This window comes from Delphinapterus leucas, chromosome 14 (genome assembly GCF_059928025.1).
Source record: "Delphinapterus leucas isolate spDelLeu-1000000601 "Yukka" chromosome 14, BTC_Dleu_Yukka2, whole genome shotgun sequence".
NCBI classification, from domain to species: domain Eukaryota; kingdom Metazoa; phylum Chordata; class Mammalia; order Artiodactyla; family Monodontidae; genus Delphinapterus; species Delphinapterus leucas.
Window position 1 is genome coordinate 9,779,337 of NC_143142.1, and position 25,956 is coordinate 9,805,292.

Below are 25,956 nucleotides of genomic sequence, written 5' to 3' on the forward strand. Positions count from 1 at the left end.
GACAATACAGATAGTGGTGAAGATTTAGGTTTGAACCCAGGCCCCAGTACTTGTTAGCTGTGTTACCTTGGGCGAGTCAGTTGCCTTCTCTGAATCCATTTTCCGTTCTTTATAATAGAGGTTATAACACCTAATTTACAGAGTTGTGAGGATTAAATGAGATAATCCATGTAAAGTACTTAGTTTCTTGCCCAGCTCTTGGTAAGCCTTTTATAAATGGTAACTATTAATAATAAGTGTAGAAATAGTATTAGTGACAGTAATAATAAATTTTTTTTTAGCAGTCTTTCCTGATCTTTTTCTTTCCAATTAATACATGCTCTCATAGGCTTTTTAAAAAAAATTTATTTAATTTTTGGCTGTGTTGGGTCTTCATTGCTGCGCGTGGGCTTTTCTTTAGTTGTGTAGAGCGGGGGCTACTCTTCGTGGCGGTGTGCGGGCTTCTCACTACATTGGCTTCTCTTGTTGCGGAGCACGGGCTCTAGGCGCGCGGACTCAGTAGTTGTGGCTCATGGGCTCTAGAGCTCAGGCTCAGTAGTTGTGGTGCACAGGCTTAGCTGCTCCACGGCATGTGGGATCTTCCTGGACCAGGGCTTAAATCCGTGTCCCCTGCATTGGCAGGTGGATTCCTAACCACTGTGCCACCAGGGAAGCCCAGTAATAATAAATTTATGTTCACATAGCAGTAGTTATATTTAAGAAGGCATTTTTGCATGATACCTGTATGATGATAAATAGTAATACTATTTAGTAGTAAGTTAATAGTAATACTATTCAATTTAATAGTATTTAATAGTAATACTATTACATTTAAACCAACTATACTGGTTTAAATGTAATAGTATTTTACAATGTTATATTAGTTTCAACACTCATACGATCTTGAGGACATTTTTCCCAAGATATTGGTATTGGGGAATGTTCAAACAGGTCAGAATGGGGACAGATTGAAAGTGTAGGTGGGAGCATCCCCATCACCATTTAAGTCATGAGCCATTTTTCACTAATGAATAGTCTATTTTTAACCTCAGCTGACTGAGTGCTACCCCTTTTTAACCCCTTTATCGTTTTACTCCCAAACTTTCAACTTATGACAGAATTTATTAAGGGCTTACCATGTGCAGATGTGGAGGGAGACAGACTTGCCCAGAATCACACAGCTTGTAAATGGCAAAGCCACGCCCAGTTTTTGGTCTGTGGGTATGTAACTGCTGGGCAATACCGCCAGAGTATGTCAGAGTTTATTAAGTGTGTCTTGTACTTAAATGTCATTTTAACAGCAAGGATTGTGGATAAACCCCTAATTCATCTTTTTTTTAAACTAATGATTTCCACCCCGCTCCCTGGAAAGCTGTTATTTGCAAGTGTAGCGTAACCCTAACATTCGCCTTAATATAAACAGGTAAGGATACTGTTTTTCCCCCTTCCAGCTGAAACTGCATTCCTTCTTGGATGGGACTTGAACACAGCCAAAACTGAGATTGGACTTGAACCCACGATCCCTGACTTAGGAGGGGACTTGAACCCACTGTCCTTTAATTGAAACCACTCACCTGGTGTCAGGACTTACTGAAGCTCAGGTTCTCTTGTCTCAGCACAGAAAAGGCAAAGAGTGAGTTTCTTAGCATAGGATGCTTGTGAGAGATACAAACAGCCAACAAGGGAATGCAGCCCTGAGAGCAAAGAGGGGCTACGTTTTTATAGTCAAAGAAAAGGTGGGGAGAGGGGAAGACCACCTTTTTTCTCATTTTTGGGCAGACATCAAGGCTTATATCATTAGTTCTTCCTTTGACCCTTTATGGTCTAACCGGGACTGTCATGGTGCTACTTAAATCATGTATATTAGCAGGAGAGTGGTAACATATACTAAAATATGGTAATTCATCTCAGGTTTCAATATAATGTCCCCTTTCACCTAGTTTCTTTCTCCTTTTACCTATATTTCTGTCTTGGCTACATGCAGAAATGCTCCTCTTCAAGGACCATTAACTTCCTGACTTCGTGTAAAAAGATTCAGAGCCCATAACTATTGTCTCGTGTTTTAGCTATCAGGACTTGTGGCTTTAGTGTACTTGGTACTTGGATGCACCTGGTCTTCCTTCAAGGTAGTATAGATTGTTGCTAGGTTACTGGATTCTTTTCTTGAGTGGTCATTAGCTTATAACAGTCTCCCAGACTCCCTTAAAATTCCCTCTCTGTCCTTAATCCCCTAGTGGGATTTCTAAACTATTTAATTATCCTACTCTATCCCTATCTCAGCGCCCTTTTAATGAGGTTTGGATAGAGAGTAGTGGTTTTGTTTTCCATTTAGGTAAGTACTTTAGACAGGGTCTCAGTTTCTACTTAACAGAACTTCCCCACAAGCTCTAGGTCAGTGGTTGGCAGACTTTAAAATTTTCGAGCCAGCAAAATTTTACAAATTTGCTGGGCTGACCTAGGTTTGCCAACTTTCTATTTTGCCAAGTAAGGAATGTAAAAAAAACACAGAAAAAAGAAAATCATATTATCTTCTTTATTTCATAAAGAAAGGACATTTTAAGAAATACCATGAGAGGAAGGACATCGTTGCAGAATAAAGGACCATTTTACAATTTGAATACGTGTAGCTTTATAAAAGAGTCATCATGTGGTGTTCATCTTTTCTTATTTCATGGCAGACTTGAAAACTTTGTTAAGACTCAGTACTGTATTTGGGAACAGCTGCTTAAACTCATTAAGGAACAGAAGAAACAAAGAATCTTAGTTTCCCAGTTAGTGGCAGAACTCTAAAGTGACAGAAGGGTGACCTTTTGTGACCCAGTGCTTCACAAACCTGGCTGAGGCCTGACTCTCTAGGGAGGACTTGTTACTAAACATATTCTAAGCTACAAACTGGGAAATTGGAATTCAGTAGGTTGGGGTGGAACCTGAGAATCTGTTTTTTTTTTTTTTTTTAAGTGCTCCAGTTCTCCAAGTGATTCAGATGTAGCCAATCTGTTTCTGTTATCCAGTGCTGTGTAACAAACCACTCACAAAGTTTAAAACAACAGTGATTTATTTTGTCTTATGATTCTGTGGGTTGGCTGCATTCAACTAGGTGGTTCTTCTGCTGGGGTCACTCATGGGGCTGTATTGAGTTGGGAGCTTGGCTGGGACTGGAACATTTGGGTGCCAGCTGCTGGCTGGGGAGCCTCAGGGTTCTATTGACCTCTCTTCTCCAAAGGTCTTTCATTATTCAGTCAGTCTAACCTGGGGCTTGTAATTTTTTTCTGTGGATAATAAGTATTTTAGGTGTCATGGGCCTTACGGTCTCTGCTGCAACTAGTCAACTCTGTCATTGTAGCACAGAAGCAGCCATAGACGATGTGTAAATTAATAGGTATGACTGTGTTCCAATAAAGCTTTATTTATAAAAACACGCAGTGGGCCAGATTTGGCTGACCCGTGGTCTAGCCCAAGCTTCTTGACTTGGTGGATGGCTTCCCCAAAAAAGCAAAAGTAGAAGCTGCCAGACTTCTTAAGGGTTCCACCTTGAACTGGCATATGATCCCTTATGTCATGTTCTGTTGGTTGACGTGAGTCATGGCGATGGCACAGATTCACGGGGAGAGGAAATAGATTCCGACTCTTGGTGGGTGCAGTGGCAAGTGCCTTCAGAGTTAGAGGAACTGTTGGTGGCCGGCTTTGCAGAGAGACCTGCACACAGTCCACAGCTTGGCACATGGGTTTCATTGCTCTAGACCAGGGGTGCAAACTCATGTCTTTGGGGGCCAGGCAGTGTAAAGGAGTCAAGTGAGCCAGATGGAAGAGCTGCGAGTCAGGTCTGCAGTGAAATGCAGACCACATCCGCTACCCAGAGGGGCAGCGCTCCTCAGCTGCAACTCAGCATCCCCAGGCAGGAATGTGGGGCATTGTTGCCAGATCTGCCAGGGTCTCATGAGAAGCCGGAAATCCTCCCCTCCTCTTTTTTTCTTTTTTGGTGTGAAATCTCCTGATTTTTCAATATTGGCAGATAACTCAAATTATTTTAAATACCACAGGCCAAACAAAACATGTCTGTGGGCTAGATGCAGTTTGCCAGTTTGCAGCTGTTGCTCGAGATCGTGAATAAATTCAGCTTTAGTGCAGTCACTCCATTTACACGACCCTAGATTGTTCAAGTGAATTAAACCAAAGTTATGTCAGCAAACCTCTGGGAACACAGGGAGGAAGAGGCAATCATTTGTGTCCTAGTGCAGAGACATGGAGATGTGACAGGACCAGCAGGGTTCAGAGTAAATGTCCCCACGAGCCTCAGACCATTAAGAAAGAAGGACCTTTTCTTACTCTTGGCATGCTGGTGAAGTTTTTCTCCCGAGGTGCTGGAGGAAGAAGCCCACGGTGATGGAATGTCCGAGTGATAACTTAATGACTGTCAATGGATGTTGCTTTAAAGAACGAGGCCACCGAATTATGTTGTTAGTGTGTGTCGTGAGCAGTTAGTCGAGTTGGTGGCTTGCAATTTACTCTGCGTGGATGTTATTGATCAAAGCTTTTCATTATTGACAGTGTCTCCATCTGCTGTTTGCTGTTTTTAGGGGAAACCACCCTTCATGACTCAACAGCAGATGTCTCCTCTTTCCCGAGAAGGGATATTAGATGCCCTCTTTGTTCTCTTTAAAGAATGCAGTCAGCCTGCTCTGATGAAGATTAAGCACGTGAGCAACTTTGTCCAGAAGTGTAAGTGTGGGCAACTTTTTCTTGAAAACTGTCCTGCTTAGAGAGAACTAGAAGGATGCCAGAGGCGGGATGTGTTTGTGGTCGGTGGGAGTGGGTGGGAAGTCTGCTTTAGATGGACTCACCTTCAAGGTCAGCTTCCACCTTCTGTCTCTGGGAGACTGGATAAGTCTTGGTTGCAAGTGACAGAAACTCAACTCAAACTAGCTTAGGCCAAAAAGTGAATTAAAAAATTTTTTTTATTTTATTGAAGTATAGTTGATGTACAACATTGTGTTGATTTCTGCTGTACAGCAAAGTGATTCAGTTATATATATTGTTTTTCATTATGGTTTATCACAGAATATTGAATATAGTTCCATGTGCTGTGCAGTTGGCCTTTGTTGTTTATCCCAAAAAGTGAATTTTTTTTGGCTCATGAAACCGATAGTCCAGGGATGGGTCAAATTTTAGGCATGGCTGGTTGCAAGGACTTAAATAATGTCCTCTGACTTCATCTTTACACTCACTCAAAGCTGATTAAGCATTACAAGCACAGTGCTTAGCGCCCACCGTATTTAATTTTAATAAATTGAATTTATCGTAATTAGTTTAACTTAATTTATTTTAAAATCATAAGAAAATATGGGTATGCTAATAATGTTTAATGATTCTGGATTATATTCATCTTTATACCAGTGCAGTCATAAAATACATATATATTTATATAAAATATATTTTTTATGGAGCAAGGGACTGACGAAGGCAGAAGTGCCTAGGGACTGTGAAAGTCATGAATAGGCCCTGCCCGCACCTTGTTGTTGTGTTTTATTTATTTATTTTCAAGTATTTATTTATTTATTTGGCTGCACTGGGTCTTAGTTGCGGCATGTGGGATATAGTTCCCTGACCAGGGGTCGAACTCGGGCCCCCTACATTTGGGAGCGTGGAGTCTTAGCCACTGGACCACCAGGGAAGTCCACGAATGCACCCTGTTCTCGACTCTCCTTGACTTCCACGTGGTGGGGAAGTTGACTGCTGGTTCCCCAGTTTCGTATTTTTTCACGTGACCCCAGTGTTTTTTGACCAGCGGTGATTTTGCCTCCCAGGGACATTTGGCAGTATCTGGAGACAGTTTTGGTTGTCACAGCTGGCGGAGAGGGGGCTCATGGCAGCTAATGAGTGGAGCCCGGAGATGCTGCTAAACATCCTACAATGCACGGGGAAGCCCCCCCACCACCCAGAACTCTGGGACTAGTGGGCCTTTCTCTCTCGCCGTGAAATCTCAGGGCCTCTTCCTCTCCATATGGCTCTTCTGTGTGGTCTCTCCATGAAGGGCTGGCCAACTACAGCCTGAGATGCCTGCTTTGTAAACAAAGTTCTGCTGGAATACAGCCACGCCTGTTCCCTAGGGCTGCTGTCACATCACGAGGCATTTGAGTAGGCGTGACCATATGGCCTACAAAGCCTAAAATATTTACTGTCTGGCCCTTTAAGAAAAAGTTGCTGACCCCTGGTCTACACTCTAGCAGAGATGTCTAGACCTCCTCCATGGCAACTCAGGGTTTCCAAAAGCACAAAGGTGGAAGCTGCCAGGCCTTTTTTGGGCTCAGGCCTGGAAGGGACGTAGAATCTCTTTGGCTGCATTCCACTGTTTGCAGTGAGGCATAGGGCCCCACAGATTCCATGTGCCGGGGAACTACGTGTATCTTCCACTGTCTATGTTCATGCAATCCCAGGGAAGATTCTCATTGGCTCTGCTTTGGGTCACTTGCCCACCCCTTGACCAGTCACTGGGCCAGGGCGTGAAGTACTGTGATTGGCCTCATCTAGGTGCCCAGGGGTCCAGGGCACTGTGGTCACCAGGACCTCATGGGAAGGGGGATATACATTGCCCAAAGGACCTGGAAGTTTTGAGTGGATTAAACCAATGTATTACTAAGTGACCGTCGGTACCCTGTCTGTTCTCAGTGCCCTCATCTGCAAAATAGGGGAAAACACATTATCTCATCAATAGGGATTGAATGAGTTAGTGCACAGTCCAGGCTTATCATGTTGCCTGGCACGTGGAAACAATCAATAAATGTTACCCAATAATGATAACCATAAACCTCAACGTTTTAATATATTGTGTACCTTTAACTTGAAAATGGACTTGGCGTATTTGTTCATGATTCTGTGTTTGTTTGAATAAGCTCCCACCTTATTTTGTGGAATATTTAAATTCTCAAATAGGGAGTGGGAGGGGAAGGGGAAGGGGAATTATGTGACAGACTAATTTACTGAGCTATCTACATGCACCTTCTTTAGTCTTGAGATTGCCCTCCGGTTCCTTTAAAGCAGTGGATCTTCTAGACTCATTCAGTAATCAGGGGACTAGACTTAGTGAAACATAGATTTTTCTAGTAGAATCCTCTTCCAGGGAGATGTTTCATATTTTTAAAGAGGCTTCCTGGAGAGTATGGTTGAGAGACTATGACTGGAAAAGGGTGATTGCATTAGTATGCTTTTTTTTCTCCCCTTTGATTTTCTGTTTTGGAATGTAAGCTTCATTTCTCCATGGGAAGAAGGGTCCAACAGCTCTTACTGCATAAGTTTTTAGAGTCTTGCAATAGAGATGGAGATTTTCTTCAGGGACTGTTGGAGGAAGTGAGACAGAATAATACAGCCCTGAAGCAGTGCCCCTAGCTTGGGCCAAGAGAGGGCAGGGAGCTGGCATCTGGGAACCAGGGAAAGGCTTTTTGTTTCTTAATTGTCATTCTAGCCCCAGTGCCTAAAACAGTGTCTGGTTCACAGAAGGTTTTAATAAATATTGGTTGACTGACTGTTGCTGATGAACAGAATAAGTAGCAAAATCTTAAGTAGTAGATCACATATTTTATGTAAAAAATATCAAGCGTGATATTAAAACATGCAGACAAAGTGTTGATAATGGTTAAAGTTGGGCTGTTCTTGGTGATCTGACAGTAGCTGAAATTCTACCCTCTCTTAACTAGGTTCGCTGCAGGCAAGCGTATGTTCACAACCTTAGTACTTTGGGCAAAATGTAACTTTAAGAAGTTTTTTTTCCCCCCCGATTGCAAACATGTTACAAAGTAATTATTTGCAGCAACGTGGATGGACCTAGAGATTATCATACTAAGTGAAGTATGACAGAGAAAGACAAATATCATATGATATCATGTATATGTGGAATCTAAAAAAAATGATACAAATGAACTTATTTACAAAGCAGAAATAGGCTTACAGACATAGAAAACAAATCTATGGTTACCAAAGGAGAGGGGAGGGATAAATTAGGAGTTTGAGATTAACATATACACACTGCTATATATAAAATAGGTAACTAACAAGGACCTACTGTATAGCACAGGGAACTATATTCAATATCTTGTAATAACGTATAATAGAAAAGAATCTAAAAAATATATATAGCTAGTCACTGCTGTACACCTGAAACTAACACAACATTGTAAATTAACTATATTTCAATAAAAATATTTTAAAAATACAAAGTTAAATATAAAAGGTCAGAGTGGGAGAAAATCCCTCAAAATCTTTCCTAAGATAACCACTGTTAACGATTTGGTGCGTAATACTGCAGTTTTTCTTTTGTCCTTATAAAGTATTTATTATGAAATGTTCAAACATACCTAAAGGTGAAGAGACGAGTGTCGTGAGCCCCCACATACCAATCCACTAGCTTGAGCAATGAACCCTTTTCCATTGCATGTTCTAACATTACTGTGTTTTAATTTTATGCAAAATGGCTCGTATGTTTGTAATGCTTTTGCCACTAGGTTTGCTCACCTAGCAAAATATTTACTCGACAGGTATTTACGGAGCACTCGCTATGTGTCAGCTTCTGTTTTGGCTGCTGGGTTTACAGTAGCGATCAAAACAGAAGAAATCCTTGTTCTTGAAGAACATAGACTCTAGTGGAGGTCGAGCTACTGAATTCTTTTAAACATGTGCCTAATATTCTTTTTTTTTTTTTTTAACATCTTTATTGGGGTATAATTGCTTTACAATGGTGTGTTAGTTTCTGCTTTATAACGAAGTGAATCAGTTATGCATATACATATGTTCCCATATGTCTTCCCTCTTGCGTCTCCCTCCCTCCCACTCTCCCTATCCCACCCCTCCAGGCTGTCACAAAGCACCGAGCTAATATCCCTGTGCCATGCGGCTGCTTCCCACTAGCTGTCTACCTTACTACATTTGTTAGTGTGTATATGTCCATGACTCTCTCTCGCCCTGTCAAAGCTCACCCTTCCCCCTCCCCATATCCTCAAGTCCGTTCTCCAGTAGGTCTGCGTCTTTATTCCTGTCTTACCCCTAGGTTCTTCATGACATTTTTTTCCCTTAAATTCCATATATATGTGTTAGCATACGGTATTTGTCTTTTTCTTTCTGACTTACTTCACTCTGTATGACAGACTCTAGGTCTATCCATCTCATTACAAATAGCTCAATTTCGTTTCTTTTTAAGGCTGAGTAATATTCCATTGTATATACGTGCCACATCTTCTTTATCCATTCATCCGATGGTGGGCACTTAGGTTGTTTCCATCTCCGGGCTATTGTAAATAGAGCTGCAGTGAACATTTTGGTACATGACTCTTTTTGAATTTTGGTTTTCTCAGGGTATATGCCCAGTAGTGGTATTGCTGGGTCATATGGTAATTCTATTTGTAGTTTTTTAAGGAACCTCCATACTGTTCTCCATAGTGGCTGAACCAATTCACATTCCCACCAGCAGTGCAAGAGTGTTCCCTTTTCTCCACACCCTCTCCAGCATTTATTGTTTCTAGATTTTTTGATGATGGCCATTCTGACTGGTGTGAGATTCTTTTATGTGGGTGGACTCTTAGGCTGTTTCCCCTTTCCTACTAACGGACCTCTAGGTTGTTTCTGATTTTTTTCCTGTAACAAACAGCGCTTATCGTAAGTATCTTGATATGTATGTCTTTGGAGCATTTCTGTGAAGGATGAATTCCTAGAGATTGAAGTGCTGCAATACTGAGTTTCTAAAAAGGAAGATGTACACTCATCTGTGGTAGCTTTTGCCTCCTGGGTCCAAATATATATCTGACAAGGTCCTTCTTTGACTGCATTTTCATTCCATGCTTTGGGTCTTTACCTCCCCTCAATGTTCGGTCTGCACTGGGCTCAGAGTGGGCAGGGATGAAGGGTTGCTGTGGTTTTGAAGTCACAGAAGTTGCTGGTAGGGAGAGAAGTTGTGAAGGGTTATTTTTTCCACAGTCATAGACATGAGTTTAGCATCTCATCTGTTCACCTTAATAATCCACAAGCCTGACCCTGTTGGACAGGGGAGGAGTTGGCAGGACACGGCCGAGGCCAGGAAGCCCCAGAGGAAGTTTGGGCAATGGCGCCTACCCTCGGCACCAAAACCAGTAAGCCACTTGGTGTCTTTGGTCAACTTACACATTTGGAGGGCGGACCACAATGAAATCTGTCGTGTACAAAATGAACCCCATGACGGACACAGCTTCCTGTGGTTCTGAGGTTAAGAAGTGGGGGACCCAGCAGCTGACAGTGGAGAGTGACGAAAGCAGAGATGACCTTCTGGACATTTAGATGGAAACCAATGCAGGTGAAAGTCCACTGGTGAAAACTGACTTCTGATATGTTCTTTAATTGTCCAGTGAGCAATCCGTAATTGATATATAATTTAAGTCCAACTTGTAACGAGATTTTTTAAACTGGAAAATAAAAACCCAAAAGCCTTTGGATAACAGCATTGCGATGTGGAATGGTTTCTCAGAATTCTGAGAGCATCGTGATGGTGTTGCCTGCAAGCGGTTTTGTCTCCCTGGGTGATTGAGATGCCTGGTGGTTGCCAGTGACAGACCCAGAGTTATTAAGTTGGACAATGCTGTAAGCAACACGGGGGCCCAAGGCCTAACAGAATCAGGAGAGCCTGGCCTTGTGTGCGAGCAGTGATGAAATCAGGTTGAAGCCAGCATATTTGGGGAATTAATAATTCAAAACTCAAGTACTAGATCTGAAAGAAACTTGGAAGAGGGCAGGGCAGAAAGGCTGGGCTTGGCACAGTGATGTCAGGGCAAAAGGAAAATATCGTGCAGCTTTCAGTTTTGCTTCTGCATGGAATTCTCCCTGAAAGTGCTCTTTCTTTATTTTTTTGTTTTCCAACGGTCACGATGAATTCATGCGGATCCACCCACCCCTCTTGCCTGATTACTCAAGGGGCCAAAAGAAGGTGTTTTTAGGATGACTGTTGAAGTAACAGATGTGGTTACTGCAGTGATGTTCATCGTATGAGCCTTTGAGCTAAGTTAATTCAACTCCACCCACGCAACAAAGAAAGGGAGTGGGTAACAACAATTAAAATTGCATCGGCTAATTCATTAATATGTTGAAAAGTGACTGTGGTTATGAAGTGGCTTTTCCCTTTGTTGGATTCTGTCCCTTTTGCTGTGTGAACAACTCTCTGAGTGATTGTAACTCTAGAGTGTGGCTCCCAGCTTTATCTGGTGCCCACCCACAGAAATGAGGATCACTCCAGGGTACCCGTGGGATTTCAAGAGTCCCTTGGTCTTCACCATGGCACCTTTCTGAGGGATTCTTCAGGATAATTTTGATTACATGTTTCTCTTGTCTTGCTTAGGAGTGTAACCCTCTATATGAGGCAGCTTCCCTATATCAGGCAGGATTGAAGGATTTGGTCAGTCATAACTGTTCCGCTCTATTCTTTTTTTTTTAATATTTTATTGAAGTATAGTTGATTTACAATGTTGTTAATTTCTGCTGTACAGCAAACTGATTCAGTTATACATATATAGACATTCTTTTTCATATTCTTTTCTATTATGATTTATCACAGGATATTGAATATAGTTCCCTGGGCTATACAGTAGGACCTTGCTGCTTATCCATCCTGTATATAATAGTTTGCATCTGCTAATCCTAAACTCCCAGTCCATCCCCCCCACCCCTCCTCCCCCTTGGCAACCACAGGTCTGTTCTCTATGTCTTTGAGTCTGTTTCTGTTTTGTCGATATGTTCATTTGTATCGTATTTTAGATTCCACATATAAGTGATATCATATGGTATCTGTCTTTCTCTTTCTGACTTACTTCACTTAATATGATAATCTCTAGGTCCATCTATGTTGCTGCAAATGGTATTATTTCATTCTTCTTTTTAAAAATTTTTTTATTGGAGTATAGTTGATTTACAGTGTTGTTTCAGGTACACAGCAAAGTGGATCAGTTATACATACACACACATATATATATATACTTTTTTTTTTTTAGACTCTTTTCCCATATAGGCCATTACATAGTATTGAGTAGAGTTCCCTGTGCTATACCGCAGGTTCTTATTAGTTCATTCTTTCTTATGGCTGAGTAATATTCCATTGTATATATATAAACCACATCTTCTTTATCCATTCATCTGTTGATGGACATTTAGGTTGCTTCCGTGTCTTGGCTATTGTAAATAGTGCTGCTATGAACATAAGGGTGCATGTATCCTTTCGAATTATTTTGTCTGGGTATATGCCCAGGAGTGGGATTGCTGGGTCATATGGTAGTTCTATTTTTAGTTTTTCTGAGGAACCTCCATACTGTTCTCCATAGCGGCTGCACCAATTTACATTCCCACCAACAGTGCAAGAGGGTTCCCTTTTGTCCACACCATCTCTAACAGTTATTATTTGTAGACTTTTTAATGATGGCAGTTGTGACTGGTGGAGGTGATACCTTATTGTAGTTTTGACTTGCATTTCTCTAATAATTAAGTTCCACTCTATTCTTTAGACCATTAGAGTTGTTGCAAATCCAGCAATGCCCCAACTTAGTGCTGTTAAATAAATATATGTTAGATTCCAAATCTGCCACCCGTTTAGTCCACACTTTAAACACTGAGAATCTCTCACTGTTCCGCCCCCTCCTCCAATCCCCCAAATTCATATGTTAAGGCTCTATCCCCCAACATGTGAAGGCTTTGGGAGATAATTAGGTTTAGATGAATTCATAAAGGTGGTCCCCCATGATGGAATTAGTGTCCCTGGAAGAAGAGGGACGAGGGCTCCTTTTCTTTCTGCCACATGAGGACACAGGGAGAAGGTGGCCGTCCATCAGTCAGGAAGCGGGTTCTCTCCAGGATCTCAGTCTGCTGGCCTTCCCAGCCACCAGGACTTTGAGAAATACATGCCTGTTGTTTAAGCCGCTTTGCCCATGGGTCTGTGGTGTTTTGTTAAAGCAGTCAGGGCAGATGAAGACGCCAGCTGAGAGATTGCACTCGGAGAAGGAATAGACTATATGCCAAGAAAAAAGATAGTTGCAAACCCATCCAGGTGTGTGATATGTCAGCTCTGCAGGACCAAGGTCAGGGTTCTATTTGGTTCCTTGGGGTCAGGCTTTTTTTTTCCCTTTGGTAGCGCTGCTGCATATTAAGGCCAGGAAGGTATTTACTGACACGATCCAAGGGAGATAAGACTTGGGCTAGTGGGATAAAACTGAGCAGGACACGTGTAGTCAGAATGGAATGATCTGGAAGTCAACTCCAAAGTCGACTGACATGGGGATCACATTGCTTACATCCCATTATAAACTGATCTAAATGCTGGTAAGAACTTTTGATCACACACTGCCCTGCAGCCTCCAGAGAGAAGGAAGAAAAGCATGTTTTCCGTTCTCCTTCCCCTATTTTCTACGTCTACAGGATTCAAATCATAGCTGCCATGGAAACTGTGCTTTGGAATTTCTGGAGCCCTTAATTTTAACTTAGCATAAGAAAACACTTTTATGCTGATTTTATAATTATTCACGACGACGAGAAAGTGACTAAGTGTCTTCTGACAGCTAGGGAAGACATCGCAACACTTTCTTCTTTCTTCCTTTCTTTTCGCTTTCATAAAGATGTGCGTATTTGAAGCACGTTATGGATCAGGAGTCACTCTTCCGTCTTTTGCAGATTCTGACATCGTAGCTGAGTTGCAGGAGCTCCAGCCTTCAGCAAAGGACTTTGAATGGAGAAGTGTGGTAGGTTGCGGTAACTTTGCCGAAGTGCAGGTGGTCAGAGAGAAAGCGACCGGGGACATCTATGCCATGAAAGTCATGAAGAAGAAGGCTTTGTTGGCCCAGGAGCAGGTAGGAGCGTTTAACATCACAGCATTTTCCCCCTTTCTGTACCAGCATGTTCATTGCAGAGATGAGAATCTGCTGAATTGACATCTGGGATGGAGCCAGTTTTCCTCTGCCTCTCTAGTTAACTACGGTGGCACAGCCAGGAAGGTCTGAACACTCTTGAACTGACATTGACTAATTTTGAAGACTGACAAGCTCCCCTGAGTTGCTTTTATAGTTGCATATTATTCAGAACCAACTTGGCCTTTTCACTAATGAATTGGAGATGATCTTTCATGACCATCCCTTGGGGATTCAGAGATGTGCATATTATGGGGTGAGTCAGATAGCCTTTGCTTTCGTACGCATCTTATATATTTGTGTTGTGGGCATGTGTATTTGATTTTAAAACAGGCCTCTGAAGAAATTAAATTGTTCTGTGGCTAGGGAGTTGCTGGTTGGAGAGCAGGTGAGAAGTTATCTTTCCTGTTGTGGTGTTTTTCTCTCTTTTAAACAAGGCTACTGCCTCCAGACAGTATTGATTCATTTGCCTCGTTTCTAGAGAGGTGGCCATCAGCCTTGGTGTTCAGACAGCAATTTATTAGTTACCCATGTTCAGGTGCACATCATGTGTCTGATAATGGACCCAGCTCCGTGGGAAGCCTGCAAAAGGAATCGAAGCTCCATGGCTGTTAATTTCAGGGTTTTAGAACAACCTTGGAAAGTGGAGGTAAAGCACAGATCCGTAAAGCAGGCACTTAGGAGCTAAAGCATCACAGAAGAGGGAGCAGTTAGCAAATTCATGAACAATAGAATGAGGAGAGGTGTGGGTGAGCCAGAGACAGTTAGGGAAGGTTCACAGTGCTGAGAGGGAGCATGGGCTCTGGACAGAGAGAAGTGACGAGAATGTACCAGGTAGAAGTGTGGCGTGTGTGCCGTTCTGGAGGTGTGAGTATTAGAACGCTACGCAGATGTGTTTGTTTGTTTTTGTTGTTTAAGTGGTTTAGAACGAATAGACTGGGAGATGGGGAGAAATAAGGATATTGGAGTTGGGAGGGAGTGATTGGTGGGAAACCTCAAGAACCCTTTTTTGGTTACTGTGATAAAATACATGCAACATAAAATTTACCATTTTAGCCATTTTTAAGTGTACAGTTCAGTGGCATTAAGTACATTCACAGTGTGCCACCATCACCGCTGTCCTTCTGCAGAACTTTTTCATCATCCCAGATAGAAACTCTACCCATTAAATAGTAACTCACCCTCCCCAAGGACTGCTTTTTGGAGTCACAGTTTAATTTGTGAGATCTTTGGGGATCACGTAGGTTTTTGGAGGAAGGCGGCTGGGATCTGGGTCTGAGTACCTAAGTGACTTTGTGTGGTCTCCAGTCAGAGACTCAGCGGAGGGCAGGAAGCTGCTTGTCAGCATCCAGGAAAGCTGTGGCGTGCGTTCAGGAATGAAATGTGGGCAACTTCACAGAAAGGACAAATGACAGGACATGGCAAATCATTCGGAAGAGAGGCGTGGAAGATGCCCACTCAGCCACCCAGCACCTAACAACCACCTGTCATCAGGCCACACCTGCTGAGCACCAGTCGTGTCTGGTGTGTTCCTAGGTCCTTGGAAGAGGCCTTAGATGTAGGCTTGTGCTGCTTATATTTCAGGTGGGAAATGGTGCATATCAAAGGAAGCAAATTCAGCGTCTACGATACTGCAGGCAAGTGATAGAGACACTCACATAGGTGTGCGTTCCTCCAGGTGAATGACTTGAGATGACCCCTTGCGAGGCGTGGGCTGGGAGATTTAAAAATCGCACACACTCGGGAGCTAATTAACCCCACCCACCCATTCCTTACCTGAGCCATGGTGAGGCTTTGGAATTGAAGGGTGTGAGAAGAGAAGTCAGCACAGGGAGTTGGGGGAAGGAAGTGCCAGAGAGGAGGTGAGAAGAGGTAGCATCCTGTGAACAAGACCTGTCACCTAGGAGAAGCCAGCAACCCCGCCCAGAGCTCCATGAAAACTGGAAGAGGTCCCCAGAGACCATTTGTTTTAATAGAAGCTTCAGGGGTCAGACGAGGTGTCAATGATAAGCAAGTGAAGTTGTAGACCCTTCTGTTCAGCCAGCCTTCACTGAACACTTTTTATGTGCCAGGAAAACAGAAGGATCAGCAAATCCCACACGGTAGATTTCGGGGGTTGGGTTGGTGTTTCCCAGATGTGTTAGAGGTTAAACTGGTGGTGTGCATGATGATTTTGGGCAGTACACACACGGACAGAACTATTTTAAAACATTTAATGGTTTAATATTAACTGGCATATCCAAACCTGGCACTTTCACAGATGTTACTCTTAGAACGAAATGGAAGAAGGTGTATTTAAAATTAAATTACTTGGAAACAGTCACAAATTTACAGAAAAGTCACAAGTATAGTGTGTCAGTCAAGGTTCTATAGTATATATATATGATAATGCTATCTATACACATTGACTATACATACATGTACACATTGACTATACATACGTGTACACATTGACTATACATACATACGCATATGTGTATGACTTACCTGACTGTGGGCGCTAGGAAGGCTGAAATCTGTAGGGCAGGTCAAGAGGCTGGAAGCTCTCAGGCAGAAGCTGGTGATGCAGTCTTGAGGCAGAATTTCTTCTTTCTCAGGGAAGCCTCAGTTTTGTTCTTAAGACCTTTCAACTGATTGGATGAGGCACACCCAAATTATCAAGGATAACCTCCTTTACTAAATTAACCACCGCCTACACAACAGCCTCACGGCAACACCTAGATTAGTGTTGGCTTGAATGACTGGGTGCTAGAGCCTAGCCAAGTTGACACACAAAACTATCACATATAGTATCAACAACTTCCTTTTCCTGAACCATTTGAAAATCACTCACCAACCCGATGCCCCATTATCTCCAGGTACTTCAGAGTACATTTCCTATAATAAGGACGTTTTCCCATGAATGACAACACAACCATCAAAATCAGGAAATCAACCATGATAAAATTACCACCATCTAATCCTCAGGCCCCACTCAGGGTTCACCAGTTTGTTCCATGGTCTTTTAGAACAAAAGGATTCACTTCAGGATCCCACGTGGCATTTAGTTGTCCTGTCCCTCTAGTCTTTTCAGTCTGGAACAGTCCCTTCATTTCTCCCGGACTCTCATGACCTTGGCGACTCTGAAGATTGTAGGCCAGTTATTTTGTAAAATTTAGATTTGTCTGATGTTGCTCATGCTGAGATTCAGGTTCAGGCAGGATTATCACAGACAGAATGCTCTGTTCCTCTCATTGCATCCCAACAGGTGAGTCTCAATTTCAGTTTGTCACATTCCTGAGGATGTCACTTTGGTATCTGCCGCACTTATCCACTGTGGAGTTAACTCCTTTCCCCTTTGTAATTACATACGTATATTTTGGAAGGAGATACTTTCAAACTATGGAAATACCTATTTCTCATAAAACTTTCAATCCATGAATTTATTTATATCTGTATGGACTTGCATTTTCCTGTCAGTGAGTTACAATCCATTCCTGTCATAATATATTTTTATACTCAGATTGTCCCCAAGTTGGCCAATGAGAGAAAAGGGAACCCTCTTGCACTGTTGGTGGGAATGTAAATTTAGACAGCCACCACGGAGAACAGTATGGAGGTTCCTTAAAAAACTAAAAATAGAATTACCATATGATCCAGCAATCCCACTTCTGGGCGTATACCCAGAGAAAACTGTAATTCAAAAAGACACATGCACCCCAATGTTCATTGCAGCACTATTTACAATAGCCAGGTCATGGAAGCAACCTAAATGCCCATCGACAGACTAATGGATAAAGAATATGTGGTACATATATACAATGGAGTATTACTCAGCCATAAAAAGGAACAAAATTGGGTCATTTGTAGAGACTTGGATGGACCTAGAGACTGTCATACAGAGTGAAGTAAGTCAGAAAGAGACAAACAAATATCGTATATTAGCACATATATGTGGAATCTAGAAAAATGGTACAGATGAACTGGTTAGCAAGGCAGAAATAGAGACACAGATATAGAGAACAAATGTATGGACACCACAGGGGGAAAGTGGGGGTGGGGTGGGATGCATTGGGAGATTGGGATTGACATGTGTACACGAATATGTATAAAATAGATAACTAATAACCTGCTGTATAATAAATAAAATTAAATTAAAAAAAAAAAGAATCCCCTCAGGTTGGCTTTTGTGTCCTTTTGACATATTCCCCATCTTTGAGTTCTGTGTTGCTTTCTGATACAGCAAGATGTTCAGGCTCTTACACTTTTACTTTACCTGCCCCAGACCTGCAATCAGTCATTTCTCCAAGGACCTCTTTTTGTTTTGTTTTGTTTTTGTTTTTAAGTGGAAAATGGTATTTAGAGGCCACGATCTGGGCACTAGGTGTTCTGATTGCTATTGGGATGTCATTGCTCCCAGACACCTTTCAGTGGACAAAGCCAGGGAATACATGTACATGTATGCAGTATACCTACCTTCACACACACAGACACACATTTACATCTCTGTTTATTTCTGTATCTATCTCTATATGTTGAAAACCATGTGTTCACATCGACACTTCCAAGTCCAGTCCAGCTTCACGAGGTTCATTGTAATTTTCACACTTTCCATGTTTGTAACTCTCTTCTCTGATATCACCCTTAATATTTTTCACTTATTTTATGCACCTGTGTCCATCCAATCTACTGTGTTTGCTGCTTCCGCCTCCCCTTGGTAGGTTCAGATGCCCTGCTCTAGGCCATCCCTACATGTGATGACCTTCCTCACCTTGCTTGGACCAGTCACCCTGTTCTGGGCCACCATGGCTCTCCTTGCCACCTGTCATGGATGCTTACCTGGTGGTTTTTCTCCATCTGATGGCTTTAGGACTGAATTGCTCAGGAAGGGAAGGTAAAGAGAAAGAGATTTAGATTTAGAAGTAGTGAGTTGACTTTAAAGAAAGACGTTAAGTAAATAATTGGACACATATGCATCTGGCAAAAATGGTGAGCAAAGTAGGCAGAAGGATGAGATTTGTGGAATGTTGGGCTAAGTGATGGCTTTTTTAAAACAAAACAAAACTAGAATTATCAGTTTAAGCAAAGGGCATTTTCCCCATCACACTTAGTTCTTTATAATTGTCTAAACAGTTTCTTTTCCCCCTAGGTTTCATATTTTGAGGAAGAACAGAACATATTATCTCAGAGCACAAGCCCTTGGATCCCCCGGTTACAGTATGCCTTTCAGGACAAAAATAATCTTTATCTGGTGAGTCTTTCCATCTCTCTAGAATTAGTCTGGTGTTGCAATAATCAGATAGTACAGCTGTGGAATTCAATGTGGTTCTTGCCCACGTGGCCCACAACACCTCTCATTCTTTCTCATGCTTTCCTGACTTTCAGGTGTCTTCCTGTTCTTCTTGTCTTAAATATGAAGAACTAACCCATTTAGAAAGAGCTTCATTTATTGCTAGATATTGTAGCTGTGGCTCACAGAGCAATAAGGAGAAGTCATTTATTTGGAAATAGTCTGCTGTTTCCTTTAACAGAATCTTGCTTTAAATTAAAAAAATTGAGATAATGCATAGGTATTATAAGAAAATGCAAATGCTGCAGAAATTTATGAAATAGAAGGGAACATGCTCTACCTTTCTTTCTAATCTCTTTCCCCAAGGAAACAAATGTTAATGGTTATGTATGTTCTTTCTGGCCCTTAACCACGCCTTGCGGAAAAATATTTCTATGTCTGTGCGTGTAACACACGTATATAGTTTGTTTTACAAAAATGGTATATTACTGTCTACTTTGCTCTTCAGCTTGCTTTTTGCGTTGAACGATTTGTCCCTGACATCTTTCCATGTCACTACATGCAGATCTGCCTCATTCTTTCGAGCAATGCCATGGTTTTTCCTGATGTGCCTGTAGCATAGCTTACAGAATGCTAAAATTCATTTTGGGGCCTTGTTTAGGTTCTTGGGGGTTTAGATTCCTAAAATTAAAAAGGTATCCTAAAAACAATTTTTGTTCTTGATTCAGCCCTTAAAACAAGACTATCCTATTACGTTGAATGGAGATAAACTTCTGTAAAGCTCATGTCAGAGAAAAGGGTAAGAGAGAGACGGATTCCTATTTGTCTTGAACCTCCACTGGGCATTTTGGGGGGACTTTACACCTTTATTTCTGACCTGGAATAAACAGTTTATTTGCCTTGGTCCCTGGCCCTACCCAGCCTTCTGAGCAAGGACATTCTCACACAGATGCACTGGGAGACCGGCCTTGCGCTGACCAAGTGCTCCTTCAGAATCAACAGCACACCTGTGGTCTCTGTGTCCCGAAACTTCCTTTCCTTGAATATTGTCTTGGAAGCTTTTCTTCCTTGACACATGGGGCTTGGAACCCTTTCCTTTACTAATGACCTTGGTGTGTTTCTAGGCTCACTGGTGTTCTAGGACATTTGTTGCATACATGATATTTGTCTTGTGCTCTCTGTGTCTTGCGGAGTGCCTTGTATTTGGGCATATTAACAGATTTATTCGTTAGCCTTCAGAAAAGCAGTTACCTTGACACAGCAGGCTCTTTGTTTGTTTGTTGTTGTTGTTTTGGACATTTTAACTGGAGCCCTGCAAATGATATAGCACACCAGCGTGTGAGCATAATGTTAGTTTTTGAGGCCACACAGCACACAGGCCATCCTGGAGCTAGGAAGGGCTCTGATTTTTGGCAGAAGTTGAGACTCCACAGATTGCTCTGCTCTGAAATCTTATCGTACTCTTCCTCTGAGTCGAAAAGCTCAACCTTTTTGATGTCCAATCTCATGCAGCTTCTTCTTCATTAAAGTAGCACTGTTGAGATGCTTTGGGACTTTCACACCATCATGGTCAGTTTTGGTAGAGGTGATGGCAGATTCTGAGTGTCCTGCGTAAAGGAACTCAGATGAATGTGAGGGCTAGTGGTCCAGTCCCAAGCGGCAAGCTCCTGCTCAGTTCCTGCAGGGAAACCACCCTCTGCTTGTCTCTGGGGTGGCCAGTGAGGATGGTCAGCGGGGCCCTAGGAGCAACACTCGTAGTTGTTTTCATGTTGATTATAGTTGGGTTTTTTTCCCCCACTGCTCAACAGTTTCCAAAGCATATCTCTGGGAGGGTGATATTTGGGCATTTTGAGAAGTTTAAACTCTTCAGTGTCACCCTTTTTGTCCATACCAATTGGCCTTGTCACAGTGGTAAGAACCGTCTCTTTTCTTTTTCTTAATTGTGGATTTGACTGCTGTGGACTTCTGCTTGCATGTAACTTTTCTGGAATACCTTGTAGATTGGAAATATCTGCCGTTCCTCTGCTAGGACAGGCTCCCATCTGCAGGGGGCTTCCTGTTTTGGGTCTTTGGGCTGTGGGGCTTCCCTCTGGCTCTTGACACTGGCATTGGCATCCTTAGCTTAGGATGGTCTTCTCAGTTTTTCTACCCACCATCTTGGGAAATGGGACTGTTCTCAAAACGAGTGTTTTCTTGCATTCTGGTTGCCTCAGCACATTGATACCTGGCTGCAAGGAGGTTTTTATACCCTTCTTAAGTAGCTCAACTGGGTATTACCAGTGGGGTCTTGTAATTATTTCCTTGCCTGCATTCTCTTTTCCAGTACTTTGGAATAAAATGCTTGCTAAGGGTACCGTTTTCATATGAAAAATCCAAACTTAGCATAGGAATTAAGGTATGATGATAGATCCACCGTCTCTTGTCTGCAATTCTGAAATACCCCGTACTCTGGAAAACCTCAAGTTATTTTATTACTTATTTGGCAGCAAGACCTGACTTGAGCTTTGTAGCAAAACCTGACCCGAACTCTTATTCATTCCCTTTAGAGTGACTGTTCATCCATTTTGCTGCAAGTTATGAGTATGTTTGATTACAGGGTGATATCCCAGGCCCTACCTGAGGGTGTTGCATAATACAAAGCATACGCAACATTGTGCCGTCCTAAAATCTGAACATTTCTGAATCTGGAGACACATTCTGCCTGTGGCAAGATAAGGGCACTATACGTCTGTATTTGTGTTATAACGTACTGAAATTCCACTGTGCCTCTAGATCGTTACACCTTTGAGGTTTGGGGAAACATACAAATCGTAGTAAACTCCCCTGGCAGTTAAACATTAATTTGTAATGCAACTGTTGTTTAATTGAAGATATATTCTTTCGTTCTTTATTTTTAATATGATTGATGTTATTTTTATTTTTGGCTGCATTGGGTCTTTGTCGCTGCATGTGGGCTTTCTCTAGTTGCGGTGAGCGGGGGCTGCTCTTTGTTGTGGTGCGTGGGCTTCTCATTGCGGAGGCTTCTTTTGTTGCGGAGCACAGGCTCTAGGCACGCGGGCTTCAGTAGTTACAGCACGTGGGCTCAGTAGTTGTGGCGCACAGGCTCAGTAGTTGTGGCTCGTGGGCTCTAGGGTGTAGGCTCAGTAGTTGTGGCGTATGGGCTTAGTTGCTCCGCGGTATGTGGGATCTTCCTGGACTAGGGATAGAACCCGTGTCCCCTGCATTGGCAGGTGGATTCTTAACCACTGCACCACTAGTGAAGTCCCCAAAGATACATTTAAAATCAATGACATAGCAGTACTATTTACAATAACCAGGACATGGAAGCAACCTAAATGTCCACTGACAGAGGTATGGATAAAGAAGATGCAGTACATATGTACAATGGAATGTTACTCAGCCATAAAAAAGAATGAAATAATTCCATTTGCAGCAACATGGGTGGACCTAGAGATTATCACACTAAGTGCAGTAAGTCAGACAGAGAAAGACAAATGCCATATGATATCACTTATTTGTGGAATCTAAAAAAATGGTACAAATGAACTTATTTACAAAACAGAAACAGACTCACAAACTTAGAAAACAAAGTTATGGTTACCAAAGGGGAAAGGGGAGGAGGGATAAATTGGGAATTTAGGATTAACAGATACACAATACTATGTATAAAATAGATAAACAACGAGGACCTATTGTATAGCACAGGGAACTGTATTCAGTATCTTGTAATAACCTATAATGGAAAAGAATCTGAAAAAGAACATACATATATATCTATATATCTATCTATCTATCTATCTATATATGAACTGAATCACCCCGTTGTACACCTGAATCACTGTAAATCAACTATACTTCAATTAAAAATAAATAAAATTTTAAAAAAATCAATGAAAAAAATAGGATTCCATTTCCTGTGTATTTCTCGGTGCAATCTCTTCTCTCCAGTGCTGTTTTTACTGTGGGAGTCCAGGCCGCCATCTTCCTTTGCCCGCATTCCTGCAACAACCTCCTAAGTGTTCTCCCTGCCATCTGTCTTGCTCTTTCCCCAGGTCTTCTCCACACTGCAGCCAAGCCATCGCGCTGTTAAAACCCTTCAAGACTCCCTGCTGCCCCCTGGATGAAGTCCAGACTCTTCCGTGTGGTTTACGAGGCCTTTTCCTCAGATGTCTCCAGCCTCAGTGCTCACATCTCTCTCCTTTCACTTTACATTCACCCTGAGCTTCCTTTGGTTCTTTGAACTTGCCTCTGACCTTTCTCCTCACTCTCCCGTCTTTTCACATTTACCTGACTAACTCTCATTTCTCCTTCTGGGCTTGGGACAGATGTGACTTCCTCCAGAAACCCTTCCCGGATCTTCTGCCGTGGGAGGGGCTCCCTTCTGCTGTGCGCTCAGAGCAGCCTGTACTTCCTCTTCGTGAATGGGGGGCGGTTGTCTCCACCAGGCTACGCCCCCCACCAGGAGAGGGATGATTTCTCCCTTGCTTCCAGTAGAGCTTCCCCAGGTTATTGCTTAAGACATATTTATTGGATGAATGCATGATAATTTCATAGAAATTTGATTTACATACAAATGTACTCAAGGTATTATGGAAATTGTATTACGTTAATAGTGTGAGTTTTGCTCTCCAAGTATGTAATTGAACGCAGACCCAGTGAGATTTTTAAAATTTGGATTGCAGTGCAAGGAAATTGAACTTGGATCCTTTTGAGTTTTGATGGTTAGAAATTGCCCATTCGTAGTTGCATACCAATGAGTGTGGCTTTCCAGTTTTGGCTACAGAAAATCATAGCAAAGTCCGTCAACGTCTGGTTCCATATAACAAGGCGAGTCGTGTATTCTGTCAGGTGGCCCACGGAAGTAGTACTTTGTTGATCTGGTTCATGATGAAATCTGTTCAGTTCTGCTTAACAGATGCCTTCCCCAGGGTCCTTCCATGAAGGAGCTGATCTCTACAAAGAAAACATTGTTCTGCAACTCACCACTTGTAGCATTGTTGTAGCTAAATTCTTTGTGAGATTCATAAAGCTTCCTGGCTTTGTGCTGATACTTTTCATTCTGTGGGTCTTTTCAGTCTGCCCGTGCTCTGCTGTTACTGCCTCACGAGTCTACTTTCCCTTCTGGGACCTTACATCAGCTTCCCTCTGTTCATTCCCAAAGTCTTTTCCCCCAGTTGCACACATGGGTGTATTAGTTAAGGTATAGCCTAAGGTCATGTAACAGAGAGACCCCCAGCAGGGTGGGGCAACCCTGTCATATGTGATGATTCCCTCCTGTGGCTTCCTGTGCTTTAGAATGTTGTCCTTTTTGACGTGCTTGAAGTTGGGCCATTTCATGTCTGTGTTGCACGTGGCTGGGAGGAGAGAAGAGCAGAAAGGCAGAGCAAGCAGATTCCTTCTGCACGGGATGATGTGGAAGTGGGACACATCACTTCCTCTCACATCTTCTTGACCAGAACTTCGTCGCATGTGTACATGTGTGTACTGTCTCGCTGCATGGCCTGTATCCAGCTAACATTCTTATTACTGTGGGAGAAGGGAAGAATGTATTTGGGGGATAAGTTAGAGTCTGGCACAGAGGTTAAAACAGCTACTTTCGTAGGTAACAGATGGGGTTAGATGCCAGGCCCCCAGCTCAACCTCTGGTGGTCTTCCTCATTACCTTTATACTGGCACATCTAAAACTGTTTCTAACGCAACTGTGGTTCTATTTCCTGTCTTGCTTTCAACCACAGTCATGCAATTTCATGGACACTTCCCTTCCTATGTAGGAGTCATTTGGAGATGGACTTTTTCTAGGCAGTGACCCCATGGCCTGTGTGATCGCCAGTCTCTGCTGTCGTTGAGGGTGGGAGAGAGTTAACAAGCACAACTTCGTTGTTTTTTGTTTTAGTGAAATACAGCAGCTTATGGTCATTGTGACAACGAGACGTGCTGTTTTGATCTCTTGGGGAAGATGATGCAGTTTTCAGGCATGTCTCAAAACTCACCAGTGTTGGTTGCTTCACAAGCTAGCTGCCCATCAGAAGGAAGCTGTTACTTAGAATATAGGTTCTTGTTTTATTCCTGTACCTTGCTTGGTCTCTCTGGAGTCATTGGCCTTACCGGCTTCAATTTTCTCATGGGTGAAATGAAATATTAATATGTCTTATTGACTCCAATTCAGTTGCTGAGTGTGTTATTGCCTCAGGAGGTTCTTTGAATTATCAGTGCCTTTGAAGTAGTTTTTTTTTTTTTTTTTTTTTTGCGGTACGCGGGCCTCTCACTGTTGTGGCCTCTCCCGTTGCGGAGCACAGGCTCCGGACGCGCAGGCTCAGCGGCCGTGGCTCACGGACCCAGCCGCTCCGCGGCATGTGGGATCTTCCCGGACCGGGGCACGAACCCGTGTCCCCTCCATCGGCAGGCGGACTCTCTGAAGTAGTTGTTTTTTGTGTTGGTCTTTTGAGGCATATTTCAAGTGAGTGCATTTATTTATTTATTTGTTTAAAAATATTTATTTATTTATTTTGGCTGTGCCGGTCTTAGGTGCGGCATGTGCGTTCTTCGTTGTGACGTGTGGGCTTCTTAGTTGCGGCATGCAGACTCTTAGTTGCGGCATGCATTCAGGATCTATTTCCCTGACCAGGGATCGAACCTGGGCCCGCTGCATTGGGAGCACGGAGTCTTACCCACGGGACCACCAGGAAGTCCCCCTGCAGTGAGGGCATTTAGAGTCCCACCGTTTTCGGGGCTACAGTTTTCCTACGGTGTCCCGGTTTGCCTGGCCCACCTTCAGAGTTGCTGATCCAGTGGGGGTGGAGGTGGGGCCCAGGA

The 25,956-nt window shown here is 42.7% G+C and overlaps 1 protein-coding gene across 1 annotated transcript in view; it reads left to right on the plus strand.

Annotated features, from left to right (window-relative positions):
* Window positions 1–25,956, plus strand: part of CIT (citron rho-interacting serine/threonine kinase) — a 180,501-nt gene that overhangs the window by 1,795 nt on the left and 152,750 nt on the right. The window contains exons 3-5 of the mRNA XM_089894498.1: window positions 4,557–4,698; window positions 13,642–13,817; window positions 19,003–19,104. Coding sequence (XP_089750624.1) covers window positions 4,557–4,698; window positions 13,642–13,817; window positions 19,003–19,104 — 420 coding nt within the window. The remainder of the gene's footprint in view (window positions 1–4,556; window positions 4,699–13,641; window positions 13,818–19,002; window positions 19,105–25,956) is intronic.